At 45.0% G+C, this 23,402-nt stretch overlaps 1 protein-coding gene across 5 annotated transcripts in view; it reads left to right on the top strand.

Moving 5' to 3' along the window:
* The window catches only part of AASDH (aminoadipate-semialdehyde dehydrogenase), a 161,200-nt gene that overhangs the window by 29,338 nt on the left and 108,460 nt on the right, over positions 1–23,402 (top strand). For 3 of the 5 annotated variants that reach the window (XM_068278600.1, XM_068278597.1, XM_068278598.1), the window contains 11 exons: positions 1,403–1,595; positions 3,057–3,298; positions 5,927–6,033; positions 8,446–8,618; positions 9,781–9,973; positions 11,306–11,424; positions 12,284–13,166; positions 14,226–14,389; positions 15,165–15,290; positions 17,096–17,227; positions 19,968–21,577. In XM_068278600.1, coding sequence (XP_068134701.1) covers positions 1,403–1,595; positions 3,057–3,298; positions 5,927–6,033; positions 8,446–8,618; positions 9,781–9,973; positions 11,306–11,424; positions 12,284–13,166; positions 14,226–14,389; positions 15,165–15,290; positions 17,096–17,227; positions 19,968–20,402 — 2,767 coding nt within the window. In that variant the 3' untranslated portion in view covers positions 20,403–21,577. Of the gene's footprint in view, positions 1–1,402; positions 1,596–3,056; positions 3,299–5,926; positions 6,034–8,445; positions 8,619–9,780; positions 9,974–11,305; positions 11,425–12,283; positions 13,167–14,225; positions 14,390–15,164; positions 15,291–16,890; positions 17,228–19,967; positions 21,578–23,402 lie in introns of those variants that run through there. The other 2 variants (XR_011030970.1, XM_068278601.1) reach the window with 2 other exon arrangements.

The following is a 23,402-nucleotide window of genomic DNA, read 5'->3' as shown; positions in this document are numbered from 1 at the left end:
GGTCAAAAAGCCAGCTTCCTCATGTTTATTGTGCTTATATGCTGGTCCTCACTAAGGCCCGGTTCACATTAGCGTTCCCTGTCCGGATTCGCTGGGCCGGATCCGGACCGTATACTGTACAAACGGAACGTACGTTCCGCATAGCAATGCAAAGGCTATGCGGACCTTCACACGCGTCCGTTCTGTACAGTACGGAGCCGGACCGGATCCGGACTCCGGAGGCTTTTCCAACATGCGCTATTTTTTGGGTCTGGATCATCCGGCCCACGCACCCGGACCGGATCCTGACTGCACCATCCGGATATAGAAACCAATGGGGAACGGAAAGCACAGAACACACTGGAGACAAACACCGGACGTTCTACCCCACTTCCTATCCGTATTTATAGTGGCCATTTCGAATGGGGACACATGGGCCCAGCATATCTGGAGTGGAGCAGCAGTGACACACCTGCTGGAGCTGTTTGGCAGTATGTCGGAGGTGGAGGTGAGGCCTACAGCGGAGGACCTGATTCTACAGGTGCACCAGGTGCACCTTCTGCAGACCCCAACAATTTTATGGTAATATTGATATTTTTTTACCCCACGGATCCGGATGGCAGCCTGATGCATGCCTGATGCAAACAGACCGGATCCGATCCGGTCCGTTTGCATGCCAAAACACAAGTGAGAACGGGGCCTATTGGTAATTGCCTCATTCCTCTCATCAGGAATGTCTTAATGGTAAGAGGGAGGAGGATAGGATTACGGTACTTATAGCTATCCAACCTATAATCGAGAATCAATGATTGCACCTTAGATAACCGAAGTGTGGTGTCTGCACCAATTCCAGTGTACCTGGAAGTATGTGATATGCAGTCTGTTATTGCTGTCTGTTTGTGGAGATAGACATGAAAAACAACTGCTATATAAAATCAGTGAACTGATTGTGTTTAGCTCCTGCTGCCTGTATCAGTTCCTGTTTACCGTGTAAGTCTGCAGATTGTGCACATGCTGTTGGAGGGGTCAGAGAGCAATGTTGGGATCCTCTGGAGAGCTCAGCTGATGGCAGATGGTGTTGGGATGCACCAAGATGCATTTTAATCCCGCAGAAATGTACCTTTAATGGAACAATGAAGCACAGAATCGTGATCATGTTACAGTAAAGTCAATATTGGCACATCTGACACCTTCTGTCTGTGGGCCTGTTTCATAGCAACTGCAGGAAGACTTGCTCATTCCTTGTTAAATTATGCGCAGTGTTATTAATGTGCAATGCTCTGTTCTTACTCTGTTATGTAAAAAAATGTTCCTGTATTTATTAATCTAGTTTTAAAATTATTTAACAAATGTGTTTTGTTTTTCCTTCAGAACGTAATATTGCACAAACTCAAACTGTATTTTTTAATTGTATTTTTCTCAGATCCATCTTCAGTATGTCACCGGATGACCTTGTGTTCCTTGCCTCACCCCTGACCTTTGACCCGTCTGTTATTGAGATGTTCCTTGCTTTGTCAGCTGGAGCTTGTCTGCTGATTGTTCCAGAGCCTCTAAAAATGATGCCTGAAAAACTGCTGCGCCTGTTGTTTGGGCTGCACAGAGTGACACTTCTCCAGGTAAAATGGACATTTTCCTATATATATGTCTAACAGTAAAGCTGCATTGCAGCAGTCTTACTGATAAATGCCTTAGGCCTCGTTCACATTACACGCATTGCAATCTGTATTTTGGCAACGCATGCAGGAGGCAGACACACAGCATAGACTGCACTGTCTGATGTTCACACTGCATGTGTTCTTTTCCAGTGCGGTCCGCGAACGCATTCTGCATGCATTTTTTGCCCAAACGCATGGCTGTCCCATTCACTACAGTGAATGGGAAATGGCCACGCAACGCATGCAAACGCAGATGGGTGCGATCGTAGGCGTTTTGTTCCCATCGCACGGCCATCTCCGTTTGATGTGAACGGCCATAAGGTGCCCACTAATGATACAATCATGATTGTACAATCTTAACTCCTCTATGTAATATGAGGGACTGCCTAAAGTGTCCATTTAAAGTATATACACTAAGTTGACCCTTGTTCTACATCAGTAATGGATGCATGCTGGGTCATCTACGCTAGAACGCTGCCTGACTTCCTTGCTTGTGCACATTGGCTGGCCACCATAATAACCATACACATCGCTAGCCTTCAGGCTAGTGATGTGTCTGTACAGCCTCATCAACTAAATGTCACCCCAGGGATCGTGCCCCGGATTCTGCTGGACAACATTAGTCTGAGTGTGCAAAGCCATGGATGCTGAACACTGCTAACTGTCAAACTGACCTGCTTCCTGAACCCCCCATGGTGCTTAATGAAAAATACTGATGCGAAGAATGTTTCACCACCTACTGCCATCAAGATGGAACCTCCTGTTCCATGTGCCTCTTGCAGGCCGCCTCTCAACAAGGATGGTCACCTTCCAGTCTGTGAGGATGGTTACAGGTGTCATGTATCAAGTATGTAATGCAATGTTATCGGAAGAATCTGATGACTCTAGTGTTTGAGATTTTGTACAATTGCTTCAGTTTTTATAGGAGACATGTAGCTGGGGTGCATTCTGCGCATTAAGGGCCCGTTTCACTAGTGCGGAATCCGCAACGTTTCCCTGCATGGGATTCCATTGAAGAAACTCTGCCTATTCCATCAATGGGCTAGCCATTTTAATCGCATGCCGATGTGATGCATACAGCACGGCTATAGCGCTGCGGCTTGGCAACCGCACGGGTGTCATGTTGGAAACAGAAGCCGCACCCCAGTGGAAATAGACCCAAACATATACATGCTGGAAATTCCTCCATCTCACTATAGCATCCTCTCTTATGCTTGGGTTGTGGTGCTGCTCACTCCCAGCAACTTAGCGAACTTCCATTATATAAATCACAGGAGTGATAAGCACTGTACGTTCAAAACCTTCCAGCTTTATTCTAATGATGGAGGAAATAGCAATGTAGCAGTGGGTGCAACTGCTGTTAGGCCTGTCATTGCCTGGCACCCACTTGTAAAGTTTTTTTGTTTTTTTTTGCCCTTGCAGGTAACACCTACGTTCCTGAGAAGATTTAGCTTTTCCTCCATTCGTTCCTCAGTGCTGTCCAGGGATTCCTCACTTAGAGTATTAGCTCTTGGCGGGGAGCAGTTTCCACCCATCAATGTGTTGAGAAGCTGGAAGGAGTCAAGCAATAAGACCCGTATCTTCAATCTGTATGGAATAACTGAAGTGTCCAGCTGGGCCACTTATTATGAGATTCCACAATCTGTTCTGCATTCTCAATCAGGGTATGTGGCCGGGTTTATTTCTGTTACATGTGGTGCAATGCGGGTGGCTTCGCTACCTTTGCTGTTTCACACCTATTACCGTGAATGTTGAGTCCAAAAAATCATCATAGACCTTGTTTCCACTTCACATATTCCATTCTGCTTTTTGAATCGCGTGTGACTGGGAATCACTTTGATATGGGCTTTTTCATTGAAGGCCAAGTTGCTGTTCTCACCAGTGCAATGCGATTGCATCAGAATTGCAAATGTACTGCGCGCTCCATTTTTGATGCAATTGTGTTTCTGTCCCATTCAGTAAATGGAATGGGACTTTGCAAGTTGCACAATAAATTGAACCGCAGGAGCCCCAATGTTTGCTTATAGGAAAGTGCACAAAAGTGTTTGCATTTTTCTGTGTGCTCTACAGTGTGCAGTGGGAACAAGGCATTGCAGTATATAAGTAATACATTACATGATTCTCATGTAAAGGGGTCTTTAATAAATGCTTCTCTCGATTGTAGCTACAGTCTCAGGATCACTGCCCCAATACTAGGGATGATCAATGAGATGCAAATCATTTAGAGTTGATGCAGGATTATACAAATTTTTCAGGTAAATTTATGCAACTTGAAAATGGAACAGTCGAATTTTACCTCAGCAGGATTTGATTGGTTCATGTTCAAGCTGCATACATTTGCATAAAAAATTTGCATATTACTGCATCAACTCATGTGTTTGCATCTCATTGACCCTCCCTAACCAAAACCAGCACGCAGTCTGAGAGCCAGTAAATAACTGCTTCTGTCAGAGGCTTCAAGTACAGTTCCTTTTAGGGCCCGTTCTCACTTGAGCGGGAATCGAGTGATTCCCGCTCAAGGCAAACCGCTAGCAGTTTTGTACAAACCGCTACAGCATGTAACACATGGCAGTGTTCTCACCTCGTTTAGCGTTAACCGCAAACGTGTTTCATGCAGGGGTTTGCCAGCGATTCGTGATTAGCGATCGCGATTAGCATGCATAGCACCGCTAATTGCGATCGCTCCAAAACCGCCGCAGTGTCCAGTAATTTTTCCGCGTTCTCGCGGGAAAATCACTTGGTAATCGCCGGTGTTTTGCGGTTCTTAGATGTGAATGGACTCTCAGAGCTGTTTTCCACAGACTGAGATTTGATTCAATGTTTGGATCACAAAGACACCAGCAATTTTATGTACGGTAAATCACAGGGCCCCTTTTCCACTTGGGGCGGGGTGGGGTTTGGCGATTACCTGCACGCTGTCTTTTTTTTTTTTTTTTGCGGTTTTGCCTAGCGATTGCGGTTTTTCACTTTCTGGCATCAGTATTTGTTCCTAAAGGGAACCAGAGGCCCCAGAAAAAAGATTTTATACATACCTGGGGCTTCCTCCAGCCCCATACGCACGGATCGCTCCCACGCCGCCGTCCTCTGCTACCTGGATCCGCCGGTACCGAGTCCCGTCATGGCCGCCAGTCCGGCCGGCTGACGCGGCCAATAGTCCGCATCACACAGTGCTCCCTCCATACCCGTACGCGTGAGGCTGCCTACTGCGCAGCCGCATGCGTACGGGTATGGAGGGAGCCCCTGTGATGCGGACAATTGTCCGCCGGAAGTGACTTGACCCGGTACCGCCGATCCAGGAAGCGGAGGATGTCGGTGTGGGAGCGATCCATGCGTATGGGGCTGGAGGAAGCCCCAGGTATGTATAAAAGCTTTTTCTTTTTTTTTTTTTTTTTTTTTCTTTTTTTTTTTTTTTTTATGTTCCTCTCTGGTTCCCTTTAAAAATGTGAATGCAATTTTTTTGAGAGTTTTGCGTTTTCCCTATTCCTTACATTGGAGCGGAATCGCCTCAAAAATGGCCCATGCAGCACTTCTCTGTGCGGATTGGAAACAAACCGCTCAGATTTGAAATCTGTCATAGAGAATCATTGAACAAGCGTTTTTAGGGCGATTTTTGAAAATTGCCCGCGCTTGAAAAAAAGAGCAAAAACGCCCTTAGTGTGAACGAGCCCTTAAAGAGATTAAACCAGTATTTCATCCTCCTATCCAAAGTGTTATTTTGGTTCAGTTAAAATATTTTTAAACTTTTATTTTTTTTATTTTTTTATTTTTTTTCCCCTAATGAGGAAAATGTGAAATCCTGCAAATGTCTTAATATTTTGTTCTTTCGCCAGTTGGTTTGCTTGGAAAATTTAGAAATGAGAAAATATGCATACTGTACAACTGTACAGAGAACTACATGCTAAACAATAGGAATTGCTCATCAGTCTCCTAGTCTTAAGCTGGGAACACACGATGCAACTTCTGGGCCAATCGATAGGAATTTGAAGATTATTTCCAGCCTGTTTCTGATCAATACAGCAATCGATTTTGTGAAGTTTAATTGGAAAATCGATCCCTTGATCGGTCATGAGCAATTAAGACATGTACACACTATACAACTTTCTGTCAAATTACCTGTTGGACGAGAAATTGCATCCTGTGTTCCAAGCGTTACGACTTGATCATTATTATGCCACTACAAAACCTGCCAGCTAAGCCAGTAGCTGGAACTCTAAATAAATAAAATATTTAATAGTACATGTTCCTAGCTTGGGAAACAATGTGTGCATCTGATTGTGGTTCTTTTATTGTAGAGATGACCCTGCTGTGCCCCTGGGGAAGCCACTAGATGGCACAATAGTGGAAGTCCGAAATGAGGAGAACACAAGAATTGAAGAAGGAGAAGGACAAGTCTTTCTAGGTGCTGAACTAGTGTTAGTACTGCCGTTCATTTCTGCCACAAGCTTTCCTGCTCTTATGCATCAGAACTGCTGTTTATCTGTAGATGATTTTGGTTGCTAATGATGCCACTAATACACTTGTAGAATCGATATACATATAAGTATGTAATAGTTACTCCCAACACCTCGGTATCATGATTACCTCCTATTACTTGGGGTCAGAAAGAAGTTCATCCTGATATGTTCGAGGACCCCTGGCATCTACTTTTTTTTCCCTATTTGCTCACTAATAGAAGCGACCCACATCCTAGTTGTCATTTTCTTCTGTATTATTTTTTTATTTTTATCATCATAATAATAATAATAATAATGGAGGGTTGGCGCTTGTAATAGCGTGTAGGATATGTTGAATGAAATTGCGTATAGTAGTATCTTGTTCGCAGTCCTAGTATGAATCTTTCATATCACGGCTGCACATAGCTGAATGTAAAACTGTCGGACCAGAAGCATGCATGCCTGTTAGGTGTATTTTAGATCTGTGGTTGACCCCATTTAAGTTAACCAATACTTTAAAACTGATTTTAGTACTGAATGTGATACTTGGTGTTGATGGGGGAAAAAAATGTTCTAAGATTAGCTTGCTGCTATCATCAGGTCACTAGAAACCTTATTGAATTATAACCCATGAACATCCGCATATAACCAAGCAGTTCTTCCACTTCATATGATATTGAGAATATCTGTGCAAGCATCAAAAGTCAGAAATTGGAGATAAGGAATTTTAATTAGAGCTAAAGGACTCCTGAAATGAGGGATATTGAAACTGCCATAGTTATTCCTTTTTAAACAATGGAAATTGCTTGGCCGCCCCAGTGATCCTCTGCTTGTAATGCGGTTAGCTATAGACCCTGAACAAGCGTGCAGATCAGGTGTTCAACTGAATTTTACTGGATTTGTTGCATGCGTATTTCCAATGCGTTACTCTGACACTACTGACTCAGGCACAACTGAAAGATCAGCAGGATGCCAGGCAACTGGTACTGTTTAAAAGGAAATAAATATGCCAGCCTCCATATCCCTCTCACTTCACTTCAGGTGTCCTTTAAGGATTAGAGAAAGAGGTTACAGCAGGGGTCTCAAACTCGCGGGCCATTTTGCGGCCCTCGATACAATATTTTGTGGCCCGTGCCGGCAAAAGCTTCCTTATAGTTCGCTTCAGTGCTCCCAAGTAATCCGCCGCTTCCCCGTCTCTAAACGAGGGCTGCAGAGCCCCCAAATCGCCCGGGGGGCAATCCGCCGGCATTTCCTGGAAGGGGCAGAGCTTTCAGCTTCAGCTCTGCCCCTCCTGACGTCCATCGTGGTGTATCGCCACCTCTGCCCGCCCCTCTCTGTGAAGGAAGAGTGAGAGGGGTGGGCAGAGGCGGCGATGCGCCGCGATTGACGTCAGGAGGGGAAGAGCTGCAGCTGAAAGCTCTGCCCCTTCCAGGAAATGCCGGCGGATTGCCCCCCGGGCGATTTGGGGGCTCTGCAGCCCTCGTTTTGCGGCGGGGACGTGGCGGTTTACTTGTAATGGAGCACTGGCCTTTTTTTGTTTACTCCCTTATGTGGCCCAGCCTCCATCCTGACTTTGCCTCCTGCGGCCCCCAGGTAAATTGAGTTTGAGACTCCTGGGTTACAGGAAGTGGACATAAAAATGTCTGAAACGCATTTCAAAAACCCTGGTCAGTATTGAGTCCATGAAATCCTCCCTTCCCTTTTTTATATGTAGAATAGAGCTATCATTCTGACTTCAGAAGAATATCATCTACCTTTTCTTGATGCTACCGTATGATCCATAGATTTTTGGAAACACTGGCCAGTGGTACACATCAGTTGACATATCCAGTCTTGTGTGTCCCAGGTCTCAGCCATTATGTAGGAGGTTGCCATATTTATCTCCAATTAAGCAATACCAGTTCCCTGGCTGTCTTGCTGATCCTCTGCCTCTAATACTTTTAGCCATAGACTCTGAACAAGCATGCAGCATATCGGGTGTTTTTGACATTATTGTCAGATCGGACAAGATTAGCTGCATGCTTGTTCCTGGTGTAATTCCGACACTAGACAAGATAAACAACATTTATATTGCGCTTTTCTCCTAGGGGACTCAAAGCGCCAGAGCTGCAGCCACTAGGACACGCTCTATAGACCGTAGCAGTGTTAGGGAGACTTGCCTAAGGTCTCCTACTGAATAGGTGCTGGCTTACTGAACAGGCAGAGCCGAGATTCGAACCCTGGTCTCCTGCGTCAGAGGCAAAGCCCTTAACCATTACACCATCCAGCCACTCTGCACCATCTAGCCACTACTGCAGCCAAATAGATCCGCAGGGCTGCCAGGTAACTGGAAAATAAGTGTTTTGTCAGCACTAAAATAAATAATCTTTGTTCACCAGGAGGACGACAGCGGATCTGTTTTTTAGATGAAGAAGTGAGCCTGCCCTGTGGGACGATGAGAAGGACCGGTGACTGGGTGAGGTTACAGGATGGCGACATGTACTTCATGGGTCGCAGAGATAACCAGTTCAAGCGTCACGGCAAGCGTCTCAATACGGAGTATGTGCAGCAGGTATGGCTGGTGGAATAGCGCAGTTTTCATTTGGTCATATACCTTTAGTGGCCTTTTACAATTACTGTTGCGTCACGGTACTCTCTCCTACTGCAGCTCTTAACAATGGAACATGACACACGGCCGCAAATGCAACGGAAGTGCTCGGGTAACGCTGAAGCTGCAGTGCGTTACCGTGCCACTTCCTCAGTAATTCCAAAAGTGCACCGGAAGTTACATGTTAATTTATTTTTACATTTCTTAGGTCGCACCACAGTTATTGAAGCGCGGTGCAACTTTTTCGGCGGTGTGAACATTCCAAATCGCACAGCACTAGTGTAAAAGGACCCTTAGGTCGGTTTCACACCCGCAACCAGTGTTGTAGATCGCACCGCAACATTAAATATAGGCTTTGGAGATTACCGCAACAATGCATGGTAATCTCACTTCTGGCTGCAAGCCAAACTATGTGAAGCTCTCTAGCGCTCACTTCCTGTGGCCAAAATAAGAATTGCATGGAAGTGTCTTGAGAAAACATGCTTCCGCACATGTGCACCGCAACGTGAACAATTTTTAAAATATGTGCATTGCCATTGACTTGCATGACTTCCAGCTCCAACACGTCACCGCGGATATTGAATGGTAACGTGTTGCTTTTGCGGCTGATGCAATACTTCCAGCGCATTGCACCATGGCAGGTATGAAATGTCCCACAGACTTTCATTGGTTTAGTGTTACCCTAAAAAGAAAAGGTAACACAACACAATGAAAACGCCCCAGTGTGAAAGCGGCCTGAATTAATTCCCTTTGCTGTGCTCAGTTTACTCTTCAGAACAGTCTTCATAATGTCACAATGTAATTGTTATATGCACCAGCGATAAATTATTGCCTACAAGCTCCATCAGAACATTGTGTTCTGGCACATCGGCTTTTACAGCGAGTATTGCAAAGTGCAATGACCTATTGCAGGTAATTAGATTTTAGTTTACTGCAGTCACAATTGATTGAAAAGTTTGCTATGGGTTTCTGCACTTGGCATGAAGTCATCAGATTTTACAATGCGTTATTGTGTAAGCCAGGCATACTCCTCACACGGTGATATTTCATTCTTTTTTATTTTTTTTATTTTTTACCGTTCCTTTATGAAATGCATTGTAACAGATTTTCCCTATTTCTGTTTAAGGTGGTGGAAGGATTGGAAGTAGTGGAGGCTTGTGCGGTCTTGTGGTCCGAAGCTGAACAGCTTATCCTGTTTGTTGTGCCTACGAAGTCTGCAAACAAGAAGGCCCTATGGAGGGCAGTGCAGACAAATCTCCTAAGTTATGCTATGCCTGATGATCTTGTTCTTATAGAGGCATTACCTCATACACTGCATGGTAAGTAACTGTAACACAATGCTGTAAAAGCGCATGTTTGCTTGCATGAATGTAAGGAAAAAGGGCAGCCAGGTAAATTAAAAAAGATCTTGCTCTGTAGATATGTTCCTTAGCTTTAAGATCGCCATACATCAGGCGACTTGGTGGCCGATTGACCGACCAACCAATCGGACCGAAATTGGTCGCATGTATCAATCAGACATGCTGCAAGATGTAGGGCGGACATGCTCGATTGAGTGCACGGTGGTAAAGGTGTGCGATATCGGGACAATTGGCAAGCGTGACGAAACTCCCGGCACTGTCCGCGCTAGTTTAAATGTGCCTTGTGCAGTATACTTTACCTGTTTGTGTCCACTGCTGGCTCCGCGCTCCATCCTCCGTCCATACACTCACCACACGTGGTTGCTGGCAACGTGTGTGTGGGCGGAGTGTGGAACCAGAGGCGGACACCAACAGGTAAAGTATACTGCATGGGGCACATTTACAGTAGGGGGACAGTGGCAGATGTGGCGACACAAGACTGTGTATAAGCAGGCAACAGATCTCTCTCCAATCAGATGTCACACGTGCGCGTTGTGCCATGTGGTGATTACCAACACTGTAGGAGGTCCGGAATCACGGTGGCGGACAGGCAAGAGTTTTACACTGCACACGGGGGATGGGGGGGACACTTGGGCGGGACACCAGCCAAGGGTCCGTCGTCCTTGTGATATCGAGCCTTGTTACTGCCGCCCACCTACTCAAGTACTTGGGACCAAGATTTTCTAGCATGTACGGTCGATCCTTTTGGCTGAGCGGCAATGCTGTGGCACTTAGGCCCCATTCACACTTGCAAAACGCTAGCGATTTTGCTAGCCTTTTGCTCTGGCGATTTTTGGCGATCAATGCCAAAAATCGCCATTCACACTTGGACAATTTTCCGCAATCGCGATTAGCGTTTCTGTAGCACTCAACACGATCGCTGGAAAATCGCCTGAAAATGGTGCAGGATAAAAAAAAATTTTTAAGCGATTTGCGTTAATGGCAGGCGATTAACGCTAATCGCCAAGTGAGAACGGGCCCATAGGTTTCTATTGCACTAGCGCTTTCAAAAGCAATGGCGCTTGAGCGTTTTGCCGAAATCGCCAGCAAAACGCTCAGGTGTGAACGGGCCTAATTCTCTTCTGATTTGAATAAAATAATGTAAATGATTAGGAACAACTTGTTTTTTTTTTTTTGTTTTTTTTTTGGTTTTTTTGTATTGCTGTTATTTACATGAGTAGCCATTTATCTTAACCTCCAACCTCCCACCCCCATTCCAAATAATTTCACACCACCTCCATTTTCCCTAAGGTAAAATTGACTTCTCCAGGTTAAGCCTGTTATACGGTGATCACTTGAGGGAAAAGATGAGCAAACCGGAAACCCAGAAAGAACCTGATGTATGGAAGAGCTTGCAGACGCTGTGGAAGGTAAGAGTCTTATGATCAGCGGTATAGCTTCACAGCCATGGGCCCCAGTGCTAATCTTTCAATAGTGTATGTGTAAGTATCACATGATGGATAGTACCAAATTTGGCCCTCCAAGAACAGGCACTGTATGACAGAGCTGTAAGCAGAGGAAATGAATGGTCCATTACCATTACAGCACCAATACAGAACTAATGCAACAACTAGAGCAGGACTCTATGTGGATCTCTCAGATCCAAGGGCCTTGGTGCGGTGCTAACCTCTATATGCCTATTTCTGCACCACTGTATCTCACATACACTATCATTCATAAAGCATTTCCGCATGCGGAAATGCTTAAAACAGCTGACTTTACCGCCCACGTAGCAATTTCAGCATTCATAAAGGCTCCTTCCGCATGAAAAGCTGACCTTACCGAGCAGAGCGATAAATCACTGCCTTGTGCGGTGATTATTGTAAAAAATGTAGCAAAATGTTAATTCATAAAGATCAGCGCAAGCGGTGTAAGTTCGGGAAGTACCGCTCCCTCTGATGTGGCGATAACAATGTAAGTGAATTGAGAAACAGACCTCCCAGGCAGCTGCAGTAGAGCGGAACGCGGAGAAATGTATCAACTCGGCTGCTTCCTGTGCTTCCACAAGCCTACCGCCGGCCTACCGACAGCCTAGTTCGGGAAATCTCCGCACTACTATCGCATGTGAACACTTTTTCATGAATGCCCACCCAGAAGTCTAAAATACCGACAGCGGTGTTTTCCCACACTGATTCTCTTTACCGACAACAGCTTTATGAATGATAGCCATTGTCTCCAGGCAGGCATCTGATCCACTAAACTATGTACCCTTTTTTTATACCCATGTAGGCCAGTCTGGGACTTCCTGAAGACAATATGGATGTGGCTAAAGACTCAGTGCTTCTGCTTAGCGGTGGGGACTCCTTAAAGGCAATCCGATTTCATGAAGAAGTGGAAGCTCTTCTTGGTAAACAAGTGCCAGGACTCCTGGACATTATCCTTAATGACACTATTTTAGCCATTTACAGACGCATCATTAAATTCTTATGCTCAGAAAAGGAGAACCATAAAATCAGTCCACAGATAACGGAAGTACAGAACGAGAACATTGTGATGGAGAACCATACACTCAGTCCACAGATAATGGAAGTACAGAACCAGAACATTGTGATGGAGAACCATACAATCCGTCCACAGATAATGGAAGTACAGAACGAGAACATTGTGATGGAGAACCATACAATCAGTCCACAGATAATGGAAGTACAGAATGAGAACATTGTGATGGACATGAATACAAAATATGTCAGGAAGCGAAAAGCTGATGTGAGCAGCTCACAGGAGGACTCTAGTTGTATTTTGTCAGTGAGCAGAGGCAGCCGATTCTGCACACATGGAAGACCTACTGCACAACATGGCCAAATACAACCCGGATCTGACCAAGATGACAATGGCACTGTTCACAAACATGCAAAGTCCACATCATCCCCAGCACTGCTGATGTCTCTCAGGCAGGCATGGGCATCTGATACAAGTAAATGTGTTGATGCTTCTCCTCTACTCGTCTCGTCAGTCAGCAATTCCTCCTCCGTGACTGTATACATTGGGTCCCATTCACACCGAATGCAAGCTCTAGATCTGCACACTGGGACAATCCTATGGGAAAGAGTCCTGGGAGATCGCATTGAGTCCTCTGCTGCATTATCCCTGTGTGGGAGCTACGTTATTGTAGGTAACTATGGTATTCTTATTGCATTATTTGAGGTAACTGGGTACACTGCAAGCATCTAGGGTATACGCTCTGCCTTCAGGAGGTTTGTCAGAGTACAAGTTGGTGAACGAGATGTTAATCATTTTAAGATGATACAAATTTTATGGGTTCACCCAAGCGCAGGGCAGATGATTTGGAGTTGAGGTGAAAAATAAGTAAGCTGAGCTAATTCAAATTTTGTTACCCAATCCCTTTATATGACTTTTTTACTTTTATATTTCTAAAAATAGTTATAAATCTGTAATTAAAAAAAGATGAGAAAAGCATCAACGTTAAGGTAGCCATGCATAGCTTGATGTATGGGTAGTGTGACCACGAGACAGATCGGGATCTATTGCCTGCCCATACACCGCAGATTGATTTCTGATCAGCCTAGCACTGCTGCCTCTGCAGCCTGCCTGGCTACCCCCCAAGTGTCCCGCCTGTTATATGGGGGGGGGGGCACAGGAAGCTCCTGAGGAAGAGGACAGCGATACATGTGGGACAGCTAAAGAGGACTTCCCCAGACCACTTTTACCTTCTGGTCACGGATAAATTTCCCTTGCAGATATTTTCTCTAACTGTCTGATGCAGAGTAGTATACAATACCTTTTTCTATAGCACCTTATCTCATTGCACCTTCCAGTAACCTTGTATGCTGCTCCATTGGATAGTATTTTTGCACATTCATCACTTTTCACTATTGCCCTTGATATTTATACTGTATGTGTTTCACTGTATATGAATTTCTTTATTGTACATCATTTTTTTTGCCTTTACTTTAGTCCTATCCTAATACAGCACTTGTTCTTGAACCCGGGTTCTGCACAGAAGGGGTTCATATTGAACCCTACCAATGTGATTTGTATGATCTGAAATAAAGTGTATTCCTATGTATCTTTACAAAAGAAGGTGCAGTGGTATTGCCATTATTTTCTGTTTTAGTATAATGTATATCGGTTATGATTCCCATTTTTGTAACTCTGGTATAAATAAGAAGGATGTGAAGAATTATTAAGAACTCTGATTGCATCTGTACAGGTTGCTATGATGGTGGAGTTTATGCGCTGAGGAGGAGTGATGGGGCAACACACTGGATTTTCAGCACTGGGGATGCTGTGAAAAGTTCTCCTACTTTGGACTCTATTTCTGGACTTGCATATGTGGGGTCACATGATCAGCATGTATATGCCTTAGACATTGAGGTGTGTGCACTTGTTTTACTGTTTATTCTTTGACTTAGGCACATTCATTTTATTACCCAGACATTTCTATGTTCTGAACACTTCCCATGATGATGCAATGTAAAGTATTATTTAGATGTGTCTTCCCTTTACATGATTGGAGGCATGTTAGAGAGTACCTGTAACATCAAAACAAAACTGCAAGGGAACCTGAAGTGAGAGGGATGTGGAAGCTGACATTAATTTCCTTTTTATACATGCAGATTACCTGGCAGTCCTGCTGATCCTCTGCCTCTAATACTTTTATTTATAGACCCTGAACAAGCATGCAGCATATCAGGTGTTTCTGACAAAAATCTGATGGGATTTGCTGCATGCTTGTTTCAGATGTGTGATTTAGACACTACTGATGGCAGAATGATCAGTAGGACAGCCAGGCAACAGGTATTATTTAAATAAATAAAATATATCAGCTTCCATATACCTCTCACTTCAGCTCCCCTTGTTGTTACTGTGCAGTAATAAAATAGTATTTGCAGTAACATTAAATTGAATTGACTGCTCATACACAGAGTATCCTATACAGTACTTATATACAGTTGATCTGTTAAGGATCTAGTGAGTTCGTGATTTTAACCCCTTCTTGACAAATTAATCTTTTCAGTTATCCAGTCATAGCTGATAGGGATTGTAAGGATTTCTTCCCTTTACGTTTGCTTTGAAGTGTTGAGTAAACCGTATTGACCAGCATGGTCTAGGCATGTAGTCGGTACTGAAGTGCTGATTCCTCTTGCAGGGAAAGCAGTGTACCTGGAAGACTCACTGCCAGGCTGGAGCTGTGTTCTCCTCTCCCTGTGTCAGCCTGAAGCCCCATCATGTATATGCAGCCACCCTCGGGGGGCTGGTGCTTGCCCTGGATCCAGTAAGTACAGTAATGTCTGTTCTAGTATTTGTCACAGCTGACAGTAGTAGCTGCAGTAATAATGGCACTTGCACCGTTCTGTACTAAAGTTGTACTGATTGTGAATAAACAATTACCGAATCGTGCCTGTATCAAGCTTTATTCAGAAAACTTAATCTGGTCTCATCAACCACTTTAAAAGCTCCATCCTCCAGAAACCTGTAGTTCAAACTTGCATCCTATATAATAAAACCCCTGTGTCTCTGCGTCCTGGGACAGGAGCAGTACGGACTAGGGGGCCGGCCAGGTGGGCGGGTGTGTGCGGCGTATGCCCGCTGGCATGTGGCGGCGATGTCAGACCTAGAGCCCATTTTTAAAGGGGCTTAGGTCTACTAATTTGTAAATAAGCTTGATCAATGCAGTAAATCTCACCTGTGGAACTCTCTCCCACAGCCAGTCAGTCATGCTCCGAGCCTGGAAACCTTCACACGTACTTTAAAACACCTGTTCAGTCAAGACTCTAATGTGCTATAGGTAGCATTGGAGGTTTACTGCCTCATCTGGTAACCCCTGTGTCGCCTGCAGGGCGTTCATATGTAGAGTATAGTACTACTGTGTAACTTCGCTTAGTCACCATCCTCAGATTTAACAACCTATCAAATTAACTGATTTCATGAGCAAATGGAGTGCATAAATTTGCATACAAAATTAGCATAAACCTGCATCAACACTTATTCGCATCTCGTTAGACATCACTACTAGTCACACAACTACACATCAGGCTTTATTCTTACAGCAGAGATGTTATTAATTAAAAATATGGAAGATTAATGTGTACACATCAGATATACAGTCACAATCAGGTATGACTTAAAGGACTTACGAGGCCAAAATCGTTAAAGTGAAGTACCTGCAAGATGTTTAAATGCATGGAGGACGCCGTCCGCGCCCTCCGTGCATTTCCGCCGGATCCCCTTCCTGAAAGCGCCCCCCGTGCCGATCGCGACCCCGCAGGCCGGGTCAGGCTCTCATGCCGCTCCTAATATGGCCGCCAGAACTGCCCGCGGCTGTGCAGTCCGCATTGCCGCGAGTGCGGCTGCGCAGCTCTAGGCCCAACCCTCCGAACCACGCACTGTAGCGTGGATCGGAGGGGTTGGCCCTAGAGCTGCGCAGCCGCACTCGCGGCAATGCGGACTGCACAGCTGCGGCCAGCTCCGGCAGCCATATTAGGAGCGGCATGAGAGCCCGACCCGGCCTGTGGGGTCGCGATCGGCACGGGGGGGCGCTTTCAGGAAGGGGACCCGGCGGAACTGCACGGAGGGCGCGGACGGCGTCCTCCTTGCATTTAAACATCTTGCAGGTACTTCACTTTAACGATTTTGGCCTCGTAAGTCCTTTAAACAATACGGTGTCTACTTTATTGCTGCAGCAGAAACAATTTTTCTCTTTTTTCATTGGCTTATTTCATTTTTCTGGACTGAGCACAGCTATTACTGTATGTAGACGTTATTTATGATGACTATTATCTGAGAAATAGAACATTATAACATATTTTCTCTTTTTTAATTATCGACATTTATTAGGCGTGAAGATCAGTGAATTTTTTTTTCCCCAACTCCAGGTACCCAAAAATTGCTTTGACTCCCCCTGGGCCCAACATCGTTCAGATCGATTAGTGAATGAGAATCACGAGGATCTCACTTGCAGTGTGCAGGCCACTAGTTCATCAGCTTTTAATCAACCACGGTGTAGTTAGTTGCCCAATAATGTATGGCTGCCTTTACTGTTTATGGGCACTTTTTGTTTCTCGTTTCTTGTCACTGTAGGCCACAGGGAGACGGCTGTGGAAGTTTGATGTTGGGAAGCCAGTGTTCTCCTCCCCTCAGTGCAGCCAGGATCATGTGGTGTTCGGTAGTGTGGATACAAAGTTGTATTGTCTCAGTCACTGGGGAGAGAAGGTGAGAAACATGACTTCTGTGATGCATCTTTTTATTTTTTTTTACAATGAATTTGTGCTCTAAATATCCGTATTCATTGTATGTATGAAAATGGATTACTAAAGTGACTACTATTTCTGTTATTATACAAATCTAACATAATTACAAAAATGAGAAGTCGCTCAAAACTGACCTAATACTATTTTATTTTCTGTCTAAGCAAAATTGCATTGCTAAATATAGAGTGCATTTGAACCCAAAACTTGAGTTACCCCTTTAAACAATCACCCCTTTAAACAATCACCCAAATGTGAGTGGGGAGCGCACCTATTATTTACACACACCTACACACACACACCTACACACACACACCTACACACCTACACACACACACCTACACACACACACCTACACACACACACCTACACACACACACCTACACACACACACCTACACACACACACCTACACACACACACCTACACCTACACACACCTACACACCTACACACACACACACACACCTACACACACACACACACCTACACACACACACACACCTACACACACACACACACACCTACACACACACACACACACCTACACACACACACACACACACACACACCTACACACACACACACCTACATGTGCACACACACACCCCTACATGCACACACACACACACACACACACACACACACACACACACACACACACCCCTACATGCACACACACACACACCTACATGCACACACACACCTACACACACCTACACGCACACACCTACATGCGCACACACACACACACACACACCTACATGCGCACACACACACACACCTACATGCGCACACACACACACCTACATGCGCACACACACACACCTACATGCGCACACACACACACACCTACATGCGCACACACACACACACCTACATGCGCACACACACACACACCTACATGCGCACACACACACACACCTACATGCGCACACACACACACCTACACGCGCACACACCTACACGCGCACACACCTACACACACACACACCTACACAAACACACACACACACCTACACACACACACACACACACCCCTACACCCCTACACACACACACACACCCCCCTACACACACACACACACACCCCTACACACACACACACACACACCCCTACACACACACACCCCTACACACACACACCCCTACACACACACACCCCTACACACACACACCCCTACACACACCCCTACACACACACACCCCTACACACACACACACACACACACACACACACACCCCTACACACACACACACCCCTGCACACACACACACACCCCTGCACACACACACACACCCCCCTACACACACACACACACACACCCCTACACACACACACACACACACCCCTACACACACACACACACACCCCTACACACACACACACCCCTACACACACACACCCCTACACACACACACACACACACACACACACACACACACACACCCCTACTACACACACACACACACACACACACACACACACACACACACACACACACACACACACACACACACACCCCTACACACACACACACACACACACACACACACACCCCTACATACACACACACACCCCTACACACACCTCTACACACACACACACACACACCCCTACACACACCTCTACACACACACCTACACACACACAGAGAACACACACCACTTTCTACTTCTAGGGTGTCCCAGGTAGTACCAGAGATACCTGCTGAATTTTATGGATAACAGATCCCTGTTGTCGTTGGCTTGTGGGAATCTTGATTTTCCCTGAAACTACCTGTCAGGCTAGATTGCATGATACAGGAGCCAAAGGTATTCAGTTGTGTGCTAATAATGTGACTGACTCGGGATGCAGAGTTCGCCATCTCCTATACTGTTTGCTATTACAGCAATCCAGGATGTCCAGATCTTCACTGCTATACAGTAGGTTAATTTTAGTCAAATACACAACTGCTATTGTCACTATGCCATGCTGCCGCTTGCAGAACTCTGTCTTTTCAACCAGTTTCTGCAGGATCCAAGTGCATCTCTGAGTGCACCCAGTAAAAGAGTTACCTATTCCTCCTATGTCCACCACACCAGTCTTGGGGATGGGGAGACTAAGGCGTGCATGCATGTGGGATCACATGGCAGGCACTCCAGGAGCTTCACTTTCCAGGCCCATAAGTCACACCACTGAAAATGTATTTCTGTTATTCATTATAGTAGTAGCAGTAGAGTATTGTACCATGTTAGCCATAATTAAAAGCAAGAAGTTTTGAATCAGGATGATCCCATTCATTGGCTAACTTAAAAATATATGTAAGAGTAAGCTTTCGGCTTTTGAGCCTTTGTCAGACTCTCAAAAGCCAAAAGCTTACTCTTAAATATATACTGTATATATTTTTAAGTTGGCCAATAAATGGTATCATCCTGATTCAAAACTTCTTGATGCTAATTAAAAACAGCTGACATCTCTTATACTGAGGGAGAAAATAAACTGAAATTTGAGTATTTGAAAAGTAATTGCTGCCTGTGAGAGCTGACAGAGAACTAGCTTTTATTTCCTGACAGGCATTAGACACATGACAAATTCAACTCATTCCTTTGGTAAAGTTTTTTTTTTTTTTTTTTTTTTTTTCCCCTTATAATCTTTCTCCTTACCATTATTCATGAAGTGATTTGCTTGCCACAATAAAACTAATGCTGTTCTCGTCCTGCATAGCTGTGGCAACTCTCCACTGAAGGGCCCATATTTTCTTCCCCGTGTGTCTCCACTCACTCCAAGCAAGTCTTATTTGGCTCTCACGATGGCTCCATCTATTGCTGCAGCCCTGAGGGGGAATTACTGTGGAGATATAAGACCAGCTCACGAGTCTATGCCACGCCATTTGTGTTTCCCAACCCCCATGCTGAGAACACAGAGCTGCTGGCAGCTGCCAGTACAGATGGGGCTTTACTGTTACTGGATACTCACTCTGGACTATTGATTGGCCATTGCACTCTAGAAGGGGAGGTGTTCTCTTCTCCTGTGGTGTACAACAACCACCTTCTTATTGGCTGCAGGAACAATTTCATCTATTGCTTTGATCTGATCAGCAATTCTCAACAAAAAGGAGACACAAAGTCAATAGGCAGAACTGCCAGCAGAGTAACTTAAAGATAAGCATATGAAAGCTACCTATGGAGAAGACTTACACAGTTAAGATGTCTGGATGAATAGGGAGTGTGGCGGGCAATCTGACAGCGAATGAACTTCAACTATTTCCGTCCACTGCAGGAATCAGATGTTCGTCACTCAATTATTTGATTGCCAAGTGTGGTAAAGATCCGCCCATATGATGCCATAAGAGAGCTGACACTCCTTTTATTAATCACCAGTATGGTGGGTTCTCCGGTGCTCTGTGTGGGCAGATGTTCCCACATGATCAGTTCTTGTTGAAGTGACAGTATAAGCCCCTAATGAGTCACGGTTGTGATTAAGCCGGTAGGGCAGAGCCAGGAAACAGCATGAAGAATTTTGTTTGATAAGAGACGTGCATGAGCCACAGCCTTGGACCGAGGGATCGGTGATATACCTTGTTTACTTTGGGTTTTACGTACGCGCAATACTTGTGGATTTTTATGATTAAATTACATCTGAGGTATTGTGCAGAGTACGGTGGTTTGAACTGCTGAAGGAGCTGCATATGTACCACTGATCATATGGTCTTCCCCAGCCTGTTGGTCTTACGGTGAGCAGAAATAAGTTGAGAGAGGGGGCAGTGTGTGGAGTCTAGGTGGTGGTTCTTGCTCCCTTTCTCACATGCTGTCTCTGCATGTATATGTACCTTACACAGGATGTACAAATTGCCTAACAGCCTACACTATTATCTCTATTTATGTTTATTTTTGAGGTGAGCTTTACATCAGTGGATCCTATGGATCTGTGTAACCTGAGTGCAGCTATCTTGTGTCATAAAGCTCCTTGGCAGTTATCCCGAGTCAGTCTCGGGGTGGAAAAACCAAGTTAGGAGCGGTAATCCCGAGCCTGACTCACGGTAGCCGCCGGGGGGTCTCTGCAGAGTGCTACGTGCTGTGGGCATTTACCGTAAGCTCGCCTCCCCTGGGATCTAGACGCCGGCAGCCATTCTCCTTTTTGTCCTCGGAGGGTCTGCATCCCTCGGGTGAGATCGCTGTTTGTCGTCATGATGACAGCCGGCGCTATCACTACAGGGTTACGGCGCCACCCGGAGGACAGAGGGAGAACTGCAGCACTAGATCCCAGGGAGGTGAGTAACGTGCAGGGGCTGCTGCAGGCTCTCTAGCAGCATTAAAAAGGGGTAAAGAGGTGCCCAAGGTGAATAAAATACATTTAAAAGCAACTAAAATATAAATAAATGACACACCCATATAGGAATGGATATTTATTAAATGCCGGTAGCCGGATTCGAGGTGCCTTGAATCCGGCTACTGGCATTTACTGGCACTTTATTTGGCCTGAGGAAGTGGGCGAGTCTTCACACGAAACGCGTTGCCTGTGCTTTTTTTTTTTTTTAACACTAATATCCATGCCTATATGGGTGTGTCATCATTGAGGTAAGCCACCTCATTTATTTATGTTTTAGTTGCTTTTAATGTATTTCATTCACCTTGGGCACCTCTTCACCCCTTTTTACTGTCTCACCCCATCTGTGGGGTGCTCCTACACCTGACCACTGGTGGTCTCTGATACTACCTAGTTTGCCAGTGTGTAAGAGTTTTTTCAAGAGTGCGACCTTCGCCAGGTCTCCTGGTACCCCGAGTGGAGTCGGGTTTGTGCATCTCCACCTGCCTGCAGTGGTCGGTTGCCCTTCTGCAACCCGCCTTTGTGAGTATTATTTCAACACCATTTAGATTTATTCATCAATCTCTGTGACGTACTGCACCACCTGGGCTCCCGGTGTCTCTGTGTTTCTTTCCATAGGGTGTTTATACTCACCCTCAACCTTCTTGTGTCTCTAGCAGCATGATTTTTCCCTCCTGGTTTTAGGGTCTAAAAGCCTGCAAAAAAATTGCTCCCCTTTTAGACCCTAAAATCTGGAAAGAATTATACTGCCAGGAGGGTTAGACTATGCTCCTCTGCAGAAAATCCTAAGGATGGTGCCTAGGGATGCTAATTTGCTGCATCATGCATTTGTTCAGACTTGGGCCTTGTTCACACATAAATCTGCACATTTCCAGTCCGGAACAAGTACAGTCCTGTCAGTGTTGCATCAGTTTTCTATCAGTTTTACCTGACTGGACTGAAAATGTACACCTTTTATGTGTAAACACACCCATGGAAACCCATACAAAACTACCGGACTGGAAATGTACAGATGTGTGAACACAGCCTATAGAAACACATACAAAACTGATGCCAATTGTAAAAAACTGAAGGGACTGGACAGCTTTTAATCTGCGAGACTATGGGAACACGCACAACCTGCAATTACACAACCAGAGAGATGGAAGTTCTGGGAATTTCTTTTCACAAATAACATCCCACTACTATGTTTACAAATGAAGTACATATTTTGGTGGTTTTAGAAAAGCAAATTTTAGTAACGCTGAATGGTAAAATAAAAGTCAGTGTCTATTTCAGGGGTGGTCTTCCTTTTAAGTGCCTGAATAACTGCATTTAAAAAAAAAATTGGTAAAGAATCCATTGAAATAAATGGGTTTCCAAATCTGATACTTGGTGGTTTCCGTAAAAAGCTGAGATGTGTAATCTGCCACACTAAGCCACTATTCATCAATGAGTCAATTTGTACTTCAAACCAGTCTACAACAATTACCAACTACTGATATCAGAAATGTGGGAAACATTTAAGATTAGGGGTTAGTGAAGTTTGGTTTTTGGAAGTACAGTAGCAGGTTTCATACAATCAATGGATGTCATCATATTAGTGTGCCTGTTATTTCTGTAGTTCTTCTCTGTAAAACACATGTGAACAGTGAAGTTGGTGGATTTATTCCCCCAGTGTTGCAGTTCCGCTGCCCTCCAGTGTGCCGCTGTCCCTTCCGCAAGAACCCCAACCCCATCTGGGTCATGGGTGTACTGCGCTCCTCTCGTAGTTGTTCGTCTGTGGCTGGGAGTGTCTTGTGCAGTTTAAGTCTTTGTGAATTGCACAAGTGCAGAATGTTCCCAGCCTGAGGT

The sequence above is a fragment of the Hyperolius riggenbachi genome, chromosome 1 (assembly GCF_040937935.1).
Source record: "Hyperolius riggenbachi isolate aHypRig1 chromosome 1, aHypRig1.pri, whole genome shotgun sequence".
Lineage (NCBI taxonomy): Eukaryota > Metazoa > Chordata > Amphibia > Anura > Hyperoliidae > Hyperolius > Hyperolius riggenbachi.
Note: the sequence above shows the minus strand (reverse complement) of the source record. Positions and strands in the feature narration are given on the sequence as shown.